The sequence below is a fragment of the Anolis carolinensis genome, unplaced genomic scaffold, assembly GCF_035594765.1.
Source record: "Anolis carolinensis isolate JA03-04 unplaced genomic scaffold, rAnoCar3.1.pri scaffold_13, whole genome shotgun sequence".
NCBI classification, from domain to species: domain Eukaryota; kingdom Metazoa; phylum Chordata; class Lepidosauria; order Squamata; family Dactyloidae; genus Anolis; species Anolis carolinensis.
This window is the reverse complement of record NW_026943824.1, coordinates 17,547,480-17,563,679: the sequence shown is the minus strand read 5'-3', so window position 1 is coordinate 17,563,679 and position 16,200 is coordinate 17,547,480. Positions and strand designations below refer to the sequence as shown.

Genomic DNA, 16,200 nt, shown 5'->3' with positions numbered 1-16,200 from the left:
TTTGTTCTTAGGTTTATATGATTCAGTCATGAAAAACATAGAGACGTTTTTAATGGACCATATGGTGACTTATTCCTCTGGGGTGAAGGTTATCGTTGTTGCCAGTTGTTTTGCTAGCTTGCTAGATAGTACATGGGGGAGAAAGAAGTTGAGCACATCAGTCTTTGAATGGGGCTCCCTCTCCCCATATACAGATGGTGGAATCAGAAGGCGCGAAGAAGGAAACATGCTAAATTCTTTGCATTGACAAATCAATATTTTATCCTCACTGGAGATAGGGAACTGTGCTGTAAAGTATATTTTCTCTGATCTAAATCTTAGACTGTTTCTGTTCTATTAGCTTTACTTGATCATCATTGTGTAGGGCACATTCAGCTGAAGTTTTATGTACAAGAGCAAGTAACTGGATAAGATTAAGATGATTCTTCAGTGATGCTATTGAATTTGTCTTGAAGCAATAGACTAAGAAAAGCTATTGGCTTTGTTTGCAGAGGCATTTGTGATAGTGAGTGCAGAGCTGCTAGAAACTTTGATTCTTCGTAGGCTAGACTTCTGCTATTTTAGGAAGTACAGAAAGTACATTATCTTCTGTTGTATTGACTTTATCCCCGTTCCCCTCACAATCATTGATTTTTTGTGTTGTATTTTAAATGGCTGTCAAATACTTTCTTCTTAACAATACCTTTAGAATAGTTTTCATCAGCCTCCTGGTGAGGCTGACATTTTTGGTTTTCTTCCAAGGCAGAAAATAGCTGTTCTTTTCAAAACTTTGTCCTCACTGTTTCCCTGAAGCAATCCATCACCTTCCTGTTATCAAGAGAAATGGAAGGAAACACATTCAATATGATATTTTCATAACGTTTTGTTGTTCTCTTTTGTTTGCCTCAGCAGGACATCACAACTAATGGCATTAAACATTAAGTCGGTTTAGTGTCTAGCAATCTTTCCTTTTTTCTTCAAGCTCTTCCATTTGCTGTCTCTTGTCTTGTAAATTATAAACATCCAGAGCTGATACTTTGTTATGCAACAGACTCAATGGAAGTAAAGTTCTAATAAAGCAACACTGTATTTCTTTAGGGATTTGATGATTTTTCGCTTCTCTTTTTAGAAAAATGCATTCACAGTCTGGCTTTAGGCTGGGACATGCAACTGAAATAGCCTTGGTCTTCTTAGTGGATGATCTGCGTAGGGAAGTTGACGGGGAAGTGTATCTTTGATGGTTGTCTTAGACCTCCCAGCGGCCTTCGATACCATAGACCAGGGGTCCCCAAACTAAGGCCCGGGGGCCGGATGTGGCCCATCGAAGCCATTTATCTGGCCCCCACGGCACAAAGGCAAAAGGGGGTTGTGCTAAATGACCCAAGGGGTCTCTTCTCTTCCAACCCTTATTATTATTATTATTATTATTATTATTATTATTATTATTATTATTACTATTATTAACATTGAGGCTGGGTGGCCATCTGTCAGGGGTGCTTTGCTTGTGCTTTTGGTGCACAAAGGCATAAGGGGATTGGACTAAATGTCCCAAGGGGTCTCTTCCAACCTTCTTTATTATTATTATTATTATTATTATTATTTTATTATGTCACAGCAAACAAGATAGATATGCTGGATTTCCTATCACAAAATCACAAGTCGAACACATTCCCAAGTGTTTAGGACTGTGTGATGTATTTTCAGATGATGCGCGCAGATCCCAGTAGGGTGGCCTTTTGCAATTGGCAGATCGTAATAATTTTATTATTATTATTATTATTATTATTATTATTATTATTATTATTATTAACATTGAGGCTGGGTGGCCATCTGTCAGGGGTGCTTTGCTTGTGCTTTCGGTGCACAAAGGCAGAAGGGGATTGGACTCAATTCCAACCCTCTTTTTTATTGTTGTTGTTGTTGTTGTTGTTGTTTGTTGTTATTGCTCGGTGGCCAACTATAGTCCGGCCCTCCAATGGTCCGAAGGATCGTGAACTGGCCCCCTGTTTAAAAAGTTTGGGAACCCCTGGTATAATACATTGTATGTACATATAACTTGTAAACCGATCTGAGTTTCCTTCGGGGTGAGAAGGGCAGGTTATAAATATAGTAAGTAAATAAATAATTTTTAATAGCTGGAAGAAGTTTGAATGAAAGTCTTACAGTCCTTCCCAAGAGAGTCCATTTTCACTTTAGCAGGATCCTGGTGTGATTGTGACCCAGATTTGGCATAATTTTTGAAACAAATCATTAAGAACTAGCGCAAACAGATGTTTACATGCTTTTGAGTTTTGTCCTTGTGACCAAATGGTTTGCTTTGAGGTTTTTGTATTTGCTTGTATCTTGAAATTATACGGTGGCGTCTTATCTGGTTAGAGAAAAACGTAATGTTCATGTCACTGGCTTTGTGCTATGAAATGTTTCCTTTTTGCTCAGGAGGGGGATTTACCATCTTTTGGCCAAGAATTTCCTAAAATAGGCCTTTCTTCCAACCACTCTATTTCTCAACATTCTACCTGTGATTTTACTCCCTGGATGTCATGGCAGTAAATAATGGCCCAAATCTCAAGTATCATTGTGATTAGAGTGAAGCAAAAATATGCAGAATGTTCTCTTTCACTGTTTGCTTGCCCAGGACCTTCAAAACTTTCCGGTGACACTTTGGTAGGCGACAACTAGATGAAAAAGCCACCCAGCAAAGGCCATCAGTAAACAAACATTGCTGGGCTTAGCATGATGAGATGGAAGCAGGTGTTGGGGGATAAACGGCTCCTGCCTGGTGCTCATCTCGCTTTAGTAAAGCTGTCTGTGACTTAGGGCACATGAAACTGACACCATTTGCAAAAGCCAAGGAGTCAATGTTTGGCATGTTGTTACCTTGAGGATTTCCTCTGCTTTCGACTGGTGATTTCATAGTAAGCTCTTTAAAGCCCGGAAGCCATTTTTGTTTTGAAGAGTGGCACTGCTGTACAAAAGTTCCTTCAGATCAAGCTTTGGGGTATGTGAGAGCAGGGGAACAAACTTATCTATTCTCAGTTGCGTCTGTTCTCTTGCTGGTCCCACCTGTGGAAATGACTCTTTCTTGACATTTGTCTCTTCATTTCTGGACTAAAGTGGAGCTTTGTCATAGAATAATAGTTGGAAGAGACCTCATGGGCCATCCAGACCAACCCCCTGCCAAGAAGCAGGAAATTGCATTCAAAGCACCCCCGACAGATGGCCATCCAGCCTCTGCTTCAAAGCCTCCACCACAGTCCGCGGCAGAGAGTTCCACTGCCTAACAGTTCTCACAGTCAGGAAGTTCTTCCTGATGTTCAGGTAGAATCTCCTTTCCTGTAGTTTAAAGCCATTGTTCCGTGTCCTAGTCTAAAAAACAAGCTTGCTCCCTCCTCCCTATGACTTCCCTTCATATATTTATACATGGCTATCATGTCTCCTCTCAGCCTTCTCTTCTGCAGGTTAAACATGCCCAGTTCTTTAAGCCGCTTCTCATAGGGCTTGTTCTCCAGACTCTTGATCCTTTTAGTTACCCTCCTCTAGACACATTCCAGCTTGTCAACATCTCCTTTTAATTGTGGTGCCCAGAATTGGACACAGTGTGATTCCAGGTAACATGGTCTGACCAAGGCAGAATAGAGGGAAGCATGACTTCTCTGGATCTAGACCGGCGGGGGCCGGATGTGGTCCTCCAAGGTCATTTACCTGGCCCCTGCCCTCAGTTTTATAATATAATATTTTTATATCAGTTTTAATAATATAATATATTGTATATACATATAATATTGATAATAATCTTACGTTATACAATATAATATAGTAATACCATATAATAATATTATTTATATGTTATATATTACACATTATATAATAGTATAGTGGTATAGTTCCATATAGTAATATATAATGCTAATATTGTGTTATGCTAATAATATAATATATTGTATGTACATACAGCTGCTCTGAGTCCCCTTCAGGGTGAGAAGGGTGGGATATAAATGTAGTAAATAAATGCAGTAAATAAATAATTAATTTTAGACTTAGGCTCTGCCAAAGTCTGACATGACTTGAAGGCACAAAACAACAACAACAACAATCCTAATTAACTTGACTATCTCATTGGCCAGTAGCAGGCCCACACTTCCCATTGAAATCCTAATAGGTTTATGTTGGTTAAAATTGTTTTCATTTTTAAATATTGTATTGTTCTTTAGTTGTTGTTGTTGCACTACAAATAAGACATGTGCAGTATGCATAGGAATTTGTTTGTATTTTTTTTTCCAAATGATAATTCGGCCCCTCAACAGTCTGAAGGATTGTGGACCGGCCCTCTGCTTAAAAAGTTTGAGGACCCCTGATCTAGACGCTATACTCCTATTGATGCAGGCCAAAATCCCGTTGGCTTTTTTAGCTGCCGCATCATATTATTGGCTCATGTTCCCCTTCTTCTCCACGAGGACTCCAAGATCTTTTTCACACATACTGCTATCGAGCCAGGCATCCCACATTCTGTATCTTTGCATTCCAGTTTTTCTGCCGAAGTGGAGTATCTTGCATTTGTCCCTGTTGAACTTCATTTTGTTAGTTTCGGCCCATCTCTCTAGTCTGTTAAGATCGTTTTGGATTCTGCTCCTGTCTTCTGGAGTGTTGGCTCTCCCTCCCAGTTTGGTGTCGTCTGTAAACTTGATTGTGCCTTCTAACCCTTCGTCTAAGTCGTTAATAAAGATGTTGAACAGAACCGTTCCTCTGTTTAGAGAGCTAGATTGATCTAAGGTAAAAAAATGGAAGAAAAATCAAAACAGTAAGTTAACAGGCAAGCACTAACAGCTGGTCCATAAGGATTTTTGAAAGAGAAGAGTTCAATAAGGTAAGGTCGGGATGTTTTGTATCTTTACATGGTTTTATTGTGTGTATGCGTAAGTGTGTACGTATTGGATGTTTTACATGTTTTGATATGGTCAAAAGTGACTAATCAATAAAGAATTGTTGTTGTAGTAGTGCCATTGTGACAGTTCACAGGGGAAAATAGCTGACCCCGCTGAAAAGGTGACATGGGCAACAATTTGTTTCCAATTAAGTGAAGGTATAATCATCGGTACATTTCATCCTAGGTGACTTGGAAAAATAGAATTGGCTGCGCCGCATTTCTTTTGACATAATTAGAGAATCCCTCGTGAGGGGTGCAAAGTATATCTGCTGCACAAGGGTTTCTTCCTGATAGCATTGAGAAATGGGTTGGGTTTTCTCCTTCTTTTGCTCTATTTTATGGCCACACAATGTAATAATAATAATAATATTAATAATAATAATTTATTTTTATACCCCGCCTCCATCTCCCCGAAGGGACTCGGGGCGGCTTACATGGGGCCAAACCCGGATAAAACAACAAAACATACAAAAACATCAAAGTACATACATAGCTATTAAAATCCAACACTAAACATTAAGAGGGAATAGAAGATGTATACTGGTACGGTTCTGGATGTTTCAGAATGAGTCAAAAAGGCTTTCTGATCCCCAATTGTTTAACAATAGTAGCATTAAAGTCCGGGCTGTGGCGCAGGCTGGTGAGCAGCCAGCTGCAGCCAGCTGCAACAAATCACTCTGACCAAGAGGTCATGAGTTCGAGGCCAGCTCGGAGCCTATGTTTGTCTTGTCTTTGTTCTATGTTAAAAGGCATTGAATGTTTGCCTTATATGTGTAATGTGATCCGCCCTGAGTCCCCTTCGGGGTGAGAAGGGCGGAATATAAATACTGTAAATAAATAAATAAATAAACATAACAAAAAATGAAATAATAATCATATTAAGAACATATTAAAACATCAGGTGAAACCTTTACCTTATACTGGTGTAGTGCTGCTTGTATAATTTCTATAGTGAAAAATAAACCCACCCTCCCAAAACTGGGACTCAGAAGCTCATAAATTACAGCAAGTACAATACTGTTCGAATATTTTAAAGAATTATTTATTGAACAATAATACTATGTAACATGATTTTTGTTCCTGGATTATGAATGTCATTTCCTAATTGGTTCTATCATAAAACATGAAAAATATGGATTAAACTACAAAAACTTTGTTTTTGAGGGACATCCTGCTATAGCACGTTTTGCTCTAGTTTTTCAATGAATATCTGATAAGAGTCTCAACTAATTCAACATAGTTTGTGGCCACTACAAAAACAAAGTTTCTGGAGTAGAACAACTATTTTCAAAGTAGGTACCGCACACATAAACAAGAAATAACACTTTCAAACCAGAAACAGAATTGTAGTAGGTTTTCCGGGCTGTATGGCCATGCTCCAGAAGCACCCACCCCCGACGTCTCGCCCACAACTATGGCAGGCATCCTCAGAGGTTGTGAGGTTGTGAGTCCTTGAGAAGTGCCATAGATGTGGGCGAAACGTCAGGAGTGAATACCTCTGGAACATGGCCATACAGCCCAGAAAACACACAACAACCCTTTGATCCCGGCCATGAAAGCCTTCGACAACACACAGAAAAAGAATGTTTTTCAAATTTTGTAACATAGTGTAATCATCTCTGTTTGTTTACAAATAAAACTGGTTTTTTTTTTCGTGTCAGGAGCAACCGGAGTTGCTTCTGGAGTGAGAGAATTGGCCGTCTGCAAGGACGTTGCCCAGGGGACGCCCGGATGTTTTGATGTTTTTTACCATCCTTGTGGGAGGCTTCTCTCATGTCCCCGCATGGAGCTGGAGCTGATAGAGGGAGCTCATCCGCGCTCTCCCCGGGTGGGATTCGAACCTGGCAGCTTTCAGGTCAGCAATCCAACCCTCAAGCCATTATTTTTAATAATAAAACTGGTGAAATGTAATCAGTTCAAAAATTGTTGCACGTGACACACAATATATCAACAAAAATGAACACCAAAAAAAAAATAATATGAAGGTTTGGGCAAATGCAGAGGTTCGTGTCTAATAACTGTTTTTATTATTTGTTTTAAAAAATATGGCTGAAAGCACTCGTCATTAGCCACTAACATAGAAGTTGCATTCAGAGCAAAGCCCTTTTCCAGAGCCTGCAGAGTCTGATTTGAAGGCACTTGTTACTGCAACTTTGTGGAAGCTCAAGCTGTTTTGGCTCCAGGTGGTTGTTGCTTGGGAGATTGCCTTAAAGTTCTAGCATAGCAAAAAATAAATACCAGTTATTCATTTTTTTTCTCTCCAACAGGCAACAAAGGCTCACATAAAGCTCAACACTAAAAAGCTATACCAAGCAGATGGCTATGCAGTGAAGGAGCTTTTAAAGATCACTTCCGTGCTTTACAATGCCATGAAGTCCAAAGGGATGGAAGCCACTACTGTGGGTGAAGAGGATACGGGGAAATTCAAATTTGACCTCGGCTCAAAAGTATGGAATCTCACGCTTTGTCAAAAACTAACTAGAGAAAGTGCTTATAGTATTTCTATCCTTTTGGGAGCCCAGAGTATACTTGCAGCCTTACCACTTCCCCGTGAAGTAGCATTATTTTGCAAGAGTGCTTTTTAAAGAGCACCTTAGAGAACACACCATTTATTCTCCTGTATAAGCTGACCCTCTGTATGCGTCAAGGATGATTTTGAGTCCCAAAATAATGGAGTTCGATAGTCAATCTCTGGGGATAAGAAAGTTCCAGAACCTGGTGCATCACAAAGACTGTGGCTATGACTGACACTTTGTGGCTTAATTTTCTTTGAGCACTCGCTTTATTTCGGCCAAAATGTTAGGGAACTTGCTATTCAGTCAGATCCAATTAACTTGTAGTTTTAAAGCAGTTATTGTAATTTTCTTTTCCCCTAAGCTTTTAAAATCTTTACTAGATTAAACTGTATTACTTGGTGTTAATTAATTGCGATTTAATTAATGACTTAAATATATTAAGTTATTAATCATGTTTCCTTTTATGAATTGAACCACATTATTCTTGAATCTTTAATTATGCTGGTACAGTAGAGTCTCACTTATCCAACATTCACTTATCTAACGTTCTGGATTATCCAACGCATTTTTGTAGTCAATATTTTCAATACATTGTGATATTTTGGTGTTAAATTCGTAAATACAGTAATTACTAAGTAGCATTACTGCATATTGAACTACTTTTTCTGTCAAATTTGTTGTATAACATGATGTTTTGGTGCTTAATTTGTAAAATCATAACCTAATTTGATGTTTAATAGGTTTCTCCTTAATCTCTCCTTATTATCCAACATATTCGCTTATCCAACATTCTGCCAGCCCGTTTATGTTGGATAAGTGAGACACTACTGTATTTGTGTGTGAGTTTTTTTAAAAATAAAAGCCACAGGTGTAAAAAAGTCACAGAAAATGTATTTGATTTTACAGTAATAAATAGGATTGTCTGCTTTTCCGCTCCTGGCATCTAAATGTCTGTGTTTAGATAGTGCCGCATGAGGATTGTGATCCAAATAAACTGAGAAACCAGAATTTGGAACAATTTTTTTTGGAACATAACTCCCAGAATACCTGGAGAATCCTAAGAAGTATAGTCGAAAAATATTTTTTCTGAGTGAGAGTGACCCAGTTTTCACTGAAAATGATCTGTTTTCCCTCTCCTTTGTTTTTGGAAAGGCATCACTTTATTACCAAAAAGTTGTTAAAACTCTGATTGTTCTTTCTATGATTTGTTTTGCCATTGTTTGATGTTTTAGGCATCCTTTCCCAACCTGTGAAAGGAACTGGATATTATAAGTTGGGATCCATAAATGGGGCAATCTCCCTTTTCAGCGTAATTATTCCTATTTAATCCATGTTTTTATTAGTTCTTGTTTTTATTGGCTAATGTTTAAATTTTTTATTTGTGCATGTTTTTGTCTATTGCTGTGTTTTATACTGCTACTGTTTTTATTCGGGCTTGGCCCCATGTAAGCCGCCCTGAGTCCCCTTTGGGGAGATAGAGGCGGGGTATAAAAATAAAGTTATTATTATTATTATTATTATTATTATTATTATTATTATTATCAACACAACGACGTTGTATGGCACAGCAAACAAGATAGATATGCTGGATTTCGTTTCGCAAAACCACAAGTCGAACACTTCCCAAGTGTCTAGGACTGTGTGATGTATTTTCTGATGATGTGTGCAGATCCCAGTAGGGTGGCCTATAATAATAATAATTATTATTATTATTTCCCACTTTTTCCCACTTTTTCTTCCTTGTTTCCCTCCCGTTGCCCCAGCTTCTTTTGGACTTGCAACCTCATTCTGTGGCTGTGCTGATCCCGATCCAAGAGAGAATTCTAGGCATCACCAGTTCTTTGCATGTGCCTTTCCCTCTCAGTGTGAGGATTAATGCGGGCATTGATTTCCCCACAATTTGTACTCTTTGGGGTAGAAGTCTCCTAGCTCCTATGACAAGGATGGCAGTAGTGATAGTCCCTTCATCTCAGACTTGAGTGTGAAATTCTCAGTCACCTTTCTGCCATAAAGATCCCACACCTTAAGGCAAAAAGGTTTCAGCAGTAAGCATTTTGAAATTATAATATCTAATTTCTGGAAAATAATTGGCAGTTGCCCTTGGAGACCGGGAGAGCTGCAACTCTCAAGACGGTGTCTTGACTGTGCCAAATTTGATTTCTCGCTGGCTTGTTTCCATTTTTGGTGTAAAAATGTATTCTGTTCATGGATAAGTGTCTTGTGGATGGATGTTACAGGTCATTAGGTCAGGATGTTTCCTTGAACTTAGAATCATAGAGTTGGAAGAGACCTTGTGGGCCATCCAGTCCAACCCATTGTGCCAAGAAGCAGGAAAATGTATTTACTGTATATACTCGAGTATAAGCCTAGTTTTCAGCCCTTTTTTAATATTGAAAAAGCCCCCCTCGGCTTATACTCGGGTGAGGGTCCTGGTTGGCTTATATTTGGGTCAGCTTATACTCGAGAATATATGGTACATTTATTATTTTTCTCTATTATTGTTGCTACTACAGTAGAGTCTCACTTATCCAAGACTCGCTTATCCAACGTTCTGGATTATCCAACGCATTTTTGTAGTCAATGTTTTCAATATATCGTGATATTTTGGTGCTAAATTCATAAATACAGTAATTACTACATAGCATTACTGTGTATTGAACTACTTTTTCTGTCAAATTTGTTGTCTAACATGATGTTTTGGTGCTTAATTTGTAAAATCATAACCTAATTTGATATTTAATAGGCTTTTCCTTAATGCCTCCTTCTTATCCAATATATTCGCTTATCCAACATTCTGCCGGCCCGTTTATGTTGGATAAGTGAGACTCTACTGTATTACATTTATTATTTTTCTCTATTATTGTTGCTACTATTACATTTATTATTTTTCTCTATTATTGTTGCTACTATTACATTTATTTTATTCTATTTTTTATTATTATTATTATTAATGCATTTATTATTTCACTCTGATCTTATTATAATTATTGCATTCATTATTTTACTCTATTTATTATTACATGTATTATTTTCCTGTATTTATTCTTATTACATGTATTATTTTACTCTAGTATTATTAAAAGGATACATAAACACATTTACAAAGAAGAAGATGAGAAGAATGATTTGATCAGAGTTGGACAGTCTTATCTTAAATTTGAGCTTTATGTAAATATTCAAAAACATTTAACCTACTGATGCCTCAGTTAATGCTAATATTACATGTATTTTACTCTATTTTTGTTATTATTGTTAATACATTTATTTTTTCACTCTGATCTTATTATTATTATTATATTTATTATTTTACTCTATTTATTATTATATGTATTATTTTCCTGTATTTATTATTATTATTATTATTATTATTATTATTACATGTATTATTTTACTCTAGTATTATTAAAAGGATACATAAGCACATTTACAAAGAAGAAGATAAGAAAAATGATTTGATCAGAGTTGGACAGTTTTATCTTAAATTTGAGCTTGATGTAAATATTCAAAAACATTTAACCTACTGATGCCTCAGTTAATGTAATTTTATTGGTATCTATGTTTATTTCTGAAATTTCCACCCTCGGCTTATATTGGAGTCAATGTTTTCCCAGTTTTTTTTGTGGTAAAATTAGGTGTCTCGGCTTCTATTCAGGTCGGCTTATACTTGAGTATATATGGCACTTTGCCCAGCTCATTTTATGTTTTTATTGCTGTGTTTTCATGTGTTTTATAATGATTGTGATTTTTTTTAATGCCTTTTAAATTTATTTGTGTGTTTTTATATTTGATATTTATATTTGATATCACTGTATGCTGGTTTTATATTTGTGAGCCGCCCCGAGTCCCTCTGGGGAGATGGTGGCGGGGTACAAAAATAAAATTATTATTGTTATTATTATTATTATTATTATTATGGTTATTATTATTATTTATAGCCTGCCTTTCTCTACCCCAAAGGGGACTCAAAGTGGCTTACATATGGCAATTATTGCATTCAGAGCACCCCTGACAGATGGCCATCCAGCCTCTGTTTAAAAGCCTCCAAAGAAGGAGCCTCCACCACACTCCTGGGCAGAGAGTTCCACTTCTGAACAGCCCTCTCTCACAGTGAGGAAGTTCTTCCTCATGTTCAGGTGGAATCTCCATTCCTGTAGTTTGAAGCTGTTTTTCTGTGTCCTAAATATGCGGGCATATTTATACTTAAAGAAGCATTTAGTCTTATGCTCTATAAATTCCAGAAAATGGTAAGGTTTAGTATTTCTGATTAGGCAAGGAATATCAGCTCTCTTTGTGGCAACATACAGTTCATAGCTTTTTTTAAAAACACATCGTTATAGGTAGAAATACGTTCCTCCTCTCCCTGCTCCTCTTCTAAAGATAAATCTCTTCTTCTGGTGTTTGTTTAGATTGGAGATTTGAAGACTGCCAGGCAGCTTGCTTCAGAAATCACTTCTAAAGGAGCCTCTCTTTATGATTTACTGGGCAAAGAAGTGGAGTTAAGGGTAAGTCTTCAAAAAAAAAAGTACCAAACATGTTTAATTCATTAGTCTCTGTGCTGCAACTTTCTGATTGTTTCTAGACACGATGTTTGATTGATTCTTTGGAAAACAGCAACTGTTTAAGTGAACTTTTTCTCTCCTTGTTTCTCTGGTTCCTGGCCATCTACAATTCTTGCTTTATATGTTGTACTTCAGCAATTTCCTTTTTTCTTTCCCTGATGCCTTTATGTTTTTTACTCTGTTGAAGCTGTGTTATTGATCTCCTGTGATTGTTATCTATATATATAAAAGAGTGATGGCATCACGGCAATTCACAAAACAACAAAAGTACAGGCCCCCCAACCTCAAAATTTGACAACACAACCCATCATCCACGCCTCAAGGTTGATACAACAAAAAGAAAAGAAAAATAAAGTCCTAATTAGAGGGAGAGCAATAATTTTTTTATCCAATTGCTGCCAGTTTAGAGGGCTAATCTCTGCCCACTTGGTTGCCTAGCAACCAAGGGACAGCCAGGTTTCAGTTAGGGGACAGGCAGATTTAGGCCTCACTTAGACTTCTTCCACAGATTATCTAATTTGCACTGGATTATATGGCAGTGTAGACTCAAGGCCCTTCCACACAGCTATATAACCCATTTATAATCTTATATTATCTGCTTTGCACTGGATTCTCTTGACTCCACACTGCCATATAATCCACTTCAGTGTGCATTTTATACAGCTGTGAAGAAGGGGCCTCAGATAATCCAGTTCTAAGCAGATAATTTAAGATTATCAATATACAGTAGAGTCTCACTTATCCAACGTAAACAGGCCGGCAGGATAAGTGAATATGTTGGATTATAAGAAGGGATTCAGGAAAAGACAATTAAACATCAAATTAGGTAATCGTTATACAAATTAAGCACCAAAACATCATATTATACAACAAATTTGACAGAAAAAGTAGTTCTATGCGCAGTAATGCTATGTAGTATTTACAGTAGAGTCTCACTTATCCAACACTCGCTTATCCAACGTTCTGGATTATCCAACGCATTTTTGTAGTCAATGCTTTCAATATGTCGTGATATTTTGGTGCTAAATTCATAAATACAGTAATTACTATATAGCATTACTGTGTACTGAACTACTTTTTCTGACAAATTTGTTGTCTAACATGATGTTTTGGTGCTTAATTTGTAAAATCATAACTTAATTTGATGTTTAATAGGGTTATCCTTAATCCCTCCTTATTATCCAACATATTTGCTTATCCAACATTCTGCCGGCCCGTTTATGTTGGATAAGTGAGACTCTACTGTACTGTATTTACAAATTTACCTCTAAAATATCACAATGAATTTAAAACACTGACTACAAAAACATTGATTATGAAAAGGCAGACTGGGTTGGATAATCCAGAACATTGTATAAGCGAATGTTGGATAAGTGAGATTCTTCTTTAATATGAAATAATTACTGGGATAGAATAATGCAGAACAATATAATCTCTAAAACCAGGACAGTAAATAAACAGGGGAATTCCACACAGGAAACAATCGGGGCCAGCTAACACCTCCCAACAAAGTATTCCCATCATCAAAGTCTGGCAAATCCTGTTTTCTCAGGGCCACAGACAGTAGAAGCACATAAAATATCGCAAACAACATCACTCTGAAAACAAGGGAATTCCAGACAGGAAACAATCAGGGCCAGCTAACACCTCCCAACAAAAAATTCACTCAGGGAAAAACCAATCAGAAATATTGTATATTCACAACATTTAGGAAATAATATCTCCTGATGGCACAGCGTGTTAAAGCGCTGAGCTGCTGAACTTCTGGACCGAAAGGCCACAGGTTTGAATTGGGGGAGCGGAGAGAGCCCCCACTGTTAGCCCCAGCTTCTGCCAACCCAGAAGTTCAAAAACATGCAAATGTGAGTGCATCAATAGGTACTGCTCCGACGGGAAGGTAACGCCGCTCCATGTAGTCATCCCACATGACCTTGGAGGAGTCTACGGACAACGCCGGCTCTTCGGCTTAGAAATGGAGATGAGCACCAACCTCCAGAGTAAGACACGACTGGACTTAATGTCTGGGGAAAACCTTTACCCTTGACCTTAACTACCACCAATTCCTCAATACTTTATTTCCCAGACCACCAGACTTTGCCACAGCAACGCGTGGCCGGGCACAGCTAGTATTTTATATTATTGTATTTTATTGTATGTTGTTGGGCTTGGCCTCATGTGATCTGCTCCGAGTCCCTTTGGGGAGATGGGGCAGGATATAAAAATAAACTTTTTATTATTTATTTATTTACTTATTTACAGCATTTATATTCCGCCCTTCTCACCCCGAAGGGGACTCAGGGAGGATCACATCACACATATAGGCAAGCATTCAATGCCTTTTAACATAGAACAAAGACAAGACAAACATAGGCTCTGAGTGGGCCTCGAACTCATGACCTCCTGGTCAGAGTGATTCATTGCAGCTGGTTTCAGCTGGCTTGCTCTCCAGCCTGCGCCACAGCCCAGGCCTACTTCTTAATAATTTCCACTTCTTAATTATTTCTCCCTGATATTCTTTCAATCTTTCTGGTTTACTAAGGAATTGTGGGCGATAAATAAGTGGGATGGAGACTAGAACATTGATGAAGGAAAACTTGGAGCAGATCTCACTGAACTTGGGCCAGGGTGCAGTAGAAAGCCAATTCCATGGTAGTGGTGAGAGAGAAGAAATAATTCTTTTCTTCGACCATTGCTTCTGCACATGGTTATCCAATGGAGCACGCTTAAATATTATGCTCTGGCCTTCAGTAAGAGGCGGTATATTACAGAAGAGTTCTCTGTGAAAAATTTCCGTGACATTTTGCAGGGAAAAAAGTTTGTCGTGTCCACCCTGACATAGATTCTCTAATTGATTCCTTGTCCTATGTTACTTGATAAATTTTAGTTTGTCCAGCCTGGGAAAGAAGATAGGTCTGGCCTGCAATATGTTGCAGGATAGGTCTCAATAAGGATTTTTTAGGCTTACTGTATATACAGTAGAGTCTCACTTATCCAAGCTAAACGGGCCGGCAGAACCTTGGATAAGTAAATATCTTGGATAATAAGGAGGCATTAAGGAAAAGCCTATTAAACATCAAATTAGGTTATGATTTTACAAATTAAGCACCAAAACACCATGTTATACAACAAATTTGACAGAAAAAGTAGTTCAATATGCAGTAATGTTTTGTTGTAATTACTGTATTTACAAATCTAGCACCAAAATATCACGATATATTGAAAATATTGACTACAAAAATGCCTTGGATAATCCAGAACCTTGGATAAGCGAGTCTTGGATAAGTGAGCCTCTACTGTACTCGAGTATAAGATGACCCGAATATAAGCCAAGGCACCTAATTTTACCACAAAAAACTGGGATAACTTATTGACCTGAGTATAAGCTGAGGGTGGGAAATGAAGCAGCTACTGGTAAATTTCAAAATAAAAATAGATACCAATAAAATTACATTAATCGAGGCATCAGTAGGTTAAATAATGTGTGTGTGTGTGTGTGTGTGTGTGTGTATGTGATATATGTATATATGGATACAGATATACAGGTACATGGATCTATATGTATATAGGATTTGCAAAGACCTGTAAACATATGAGGGGAAAATTCATATATAAAATTAATGTATATAGATAGATAGATAGATACAGATATATAAGTACAGTAGAGTTTCACTTATCCAACATAAACGGGCCGGCAGAATGTTGGATAAGCGCATATGTTGGATAATAAGGAGGCATTAAGGAAAAGCCTATTAAACATCAAATTAGGTTATGATTTTACAAATGAAGCACCAAAACATCATGTTAGACAACAAATTTGGCAGAAAAAGTAGTTCAATATGCAGTAATGCTATGTAGTAATTACTGTATTTATGAATTTAGCACCAAAATATCACGATATATTGAAAACAAAACATTGACTACAAAAATGTGTTGGATAATCCAGAACGTTGAATAAGCAAGTGTTGGATAAGTGAGACTCTACTGTACATAGGGATTGCAAATGCATACAGGGGGTTAGTGCCTATATATCTGAAGGAGAGTTTAACAAATATATTCAGGGGAAAATGCTTTTATAAGATTACTGGATATATTTTTTTTTCTTCTTCCTGACTTGCAAGGGTGTCTTTCCCTTTTCAAAACATTCCCTTGGTTAAGAGCGAGGGAGGCTTTGCAAGAGAAAACACACTGATAAGGGAGGGTAAGCGAGGAATATATCATACTA

At 37.5% G+C, this 16,200-nt stretch overlaps 1 protein-coding gene across 2 annotated transcripts in view; it reads left to right on the top strand.

Annotated features, from left to right (window-relative positions):
• The window catches only part of cluap1 (clusterin associated protein 1), a 79,738-nt gene that overhangs the window by 8,154 nt on the left and 55,384 nt on the right, over positions 1 to 16,200 (top strand). For both annotated transcript variants that reach the window (XM_062964284.1, XM_062964285.1), the window contains exons 4-5: positions 7,171 to 7,350; positions 11,826 to 11,921. In XM_062964284.1, coding sequence (XP_062820354.1) covers positions 7,171 to 7,350; positions 11,826 to 11,921 — 276 coding nt within the window. The remainder of the gene's footprint in view (positions 1 to 7,170; positions 7,351 to 11,825; positions 11,922 to 16,200) is intronic.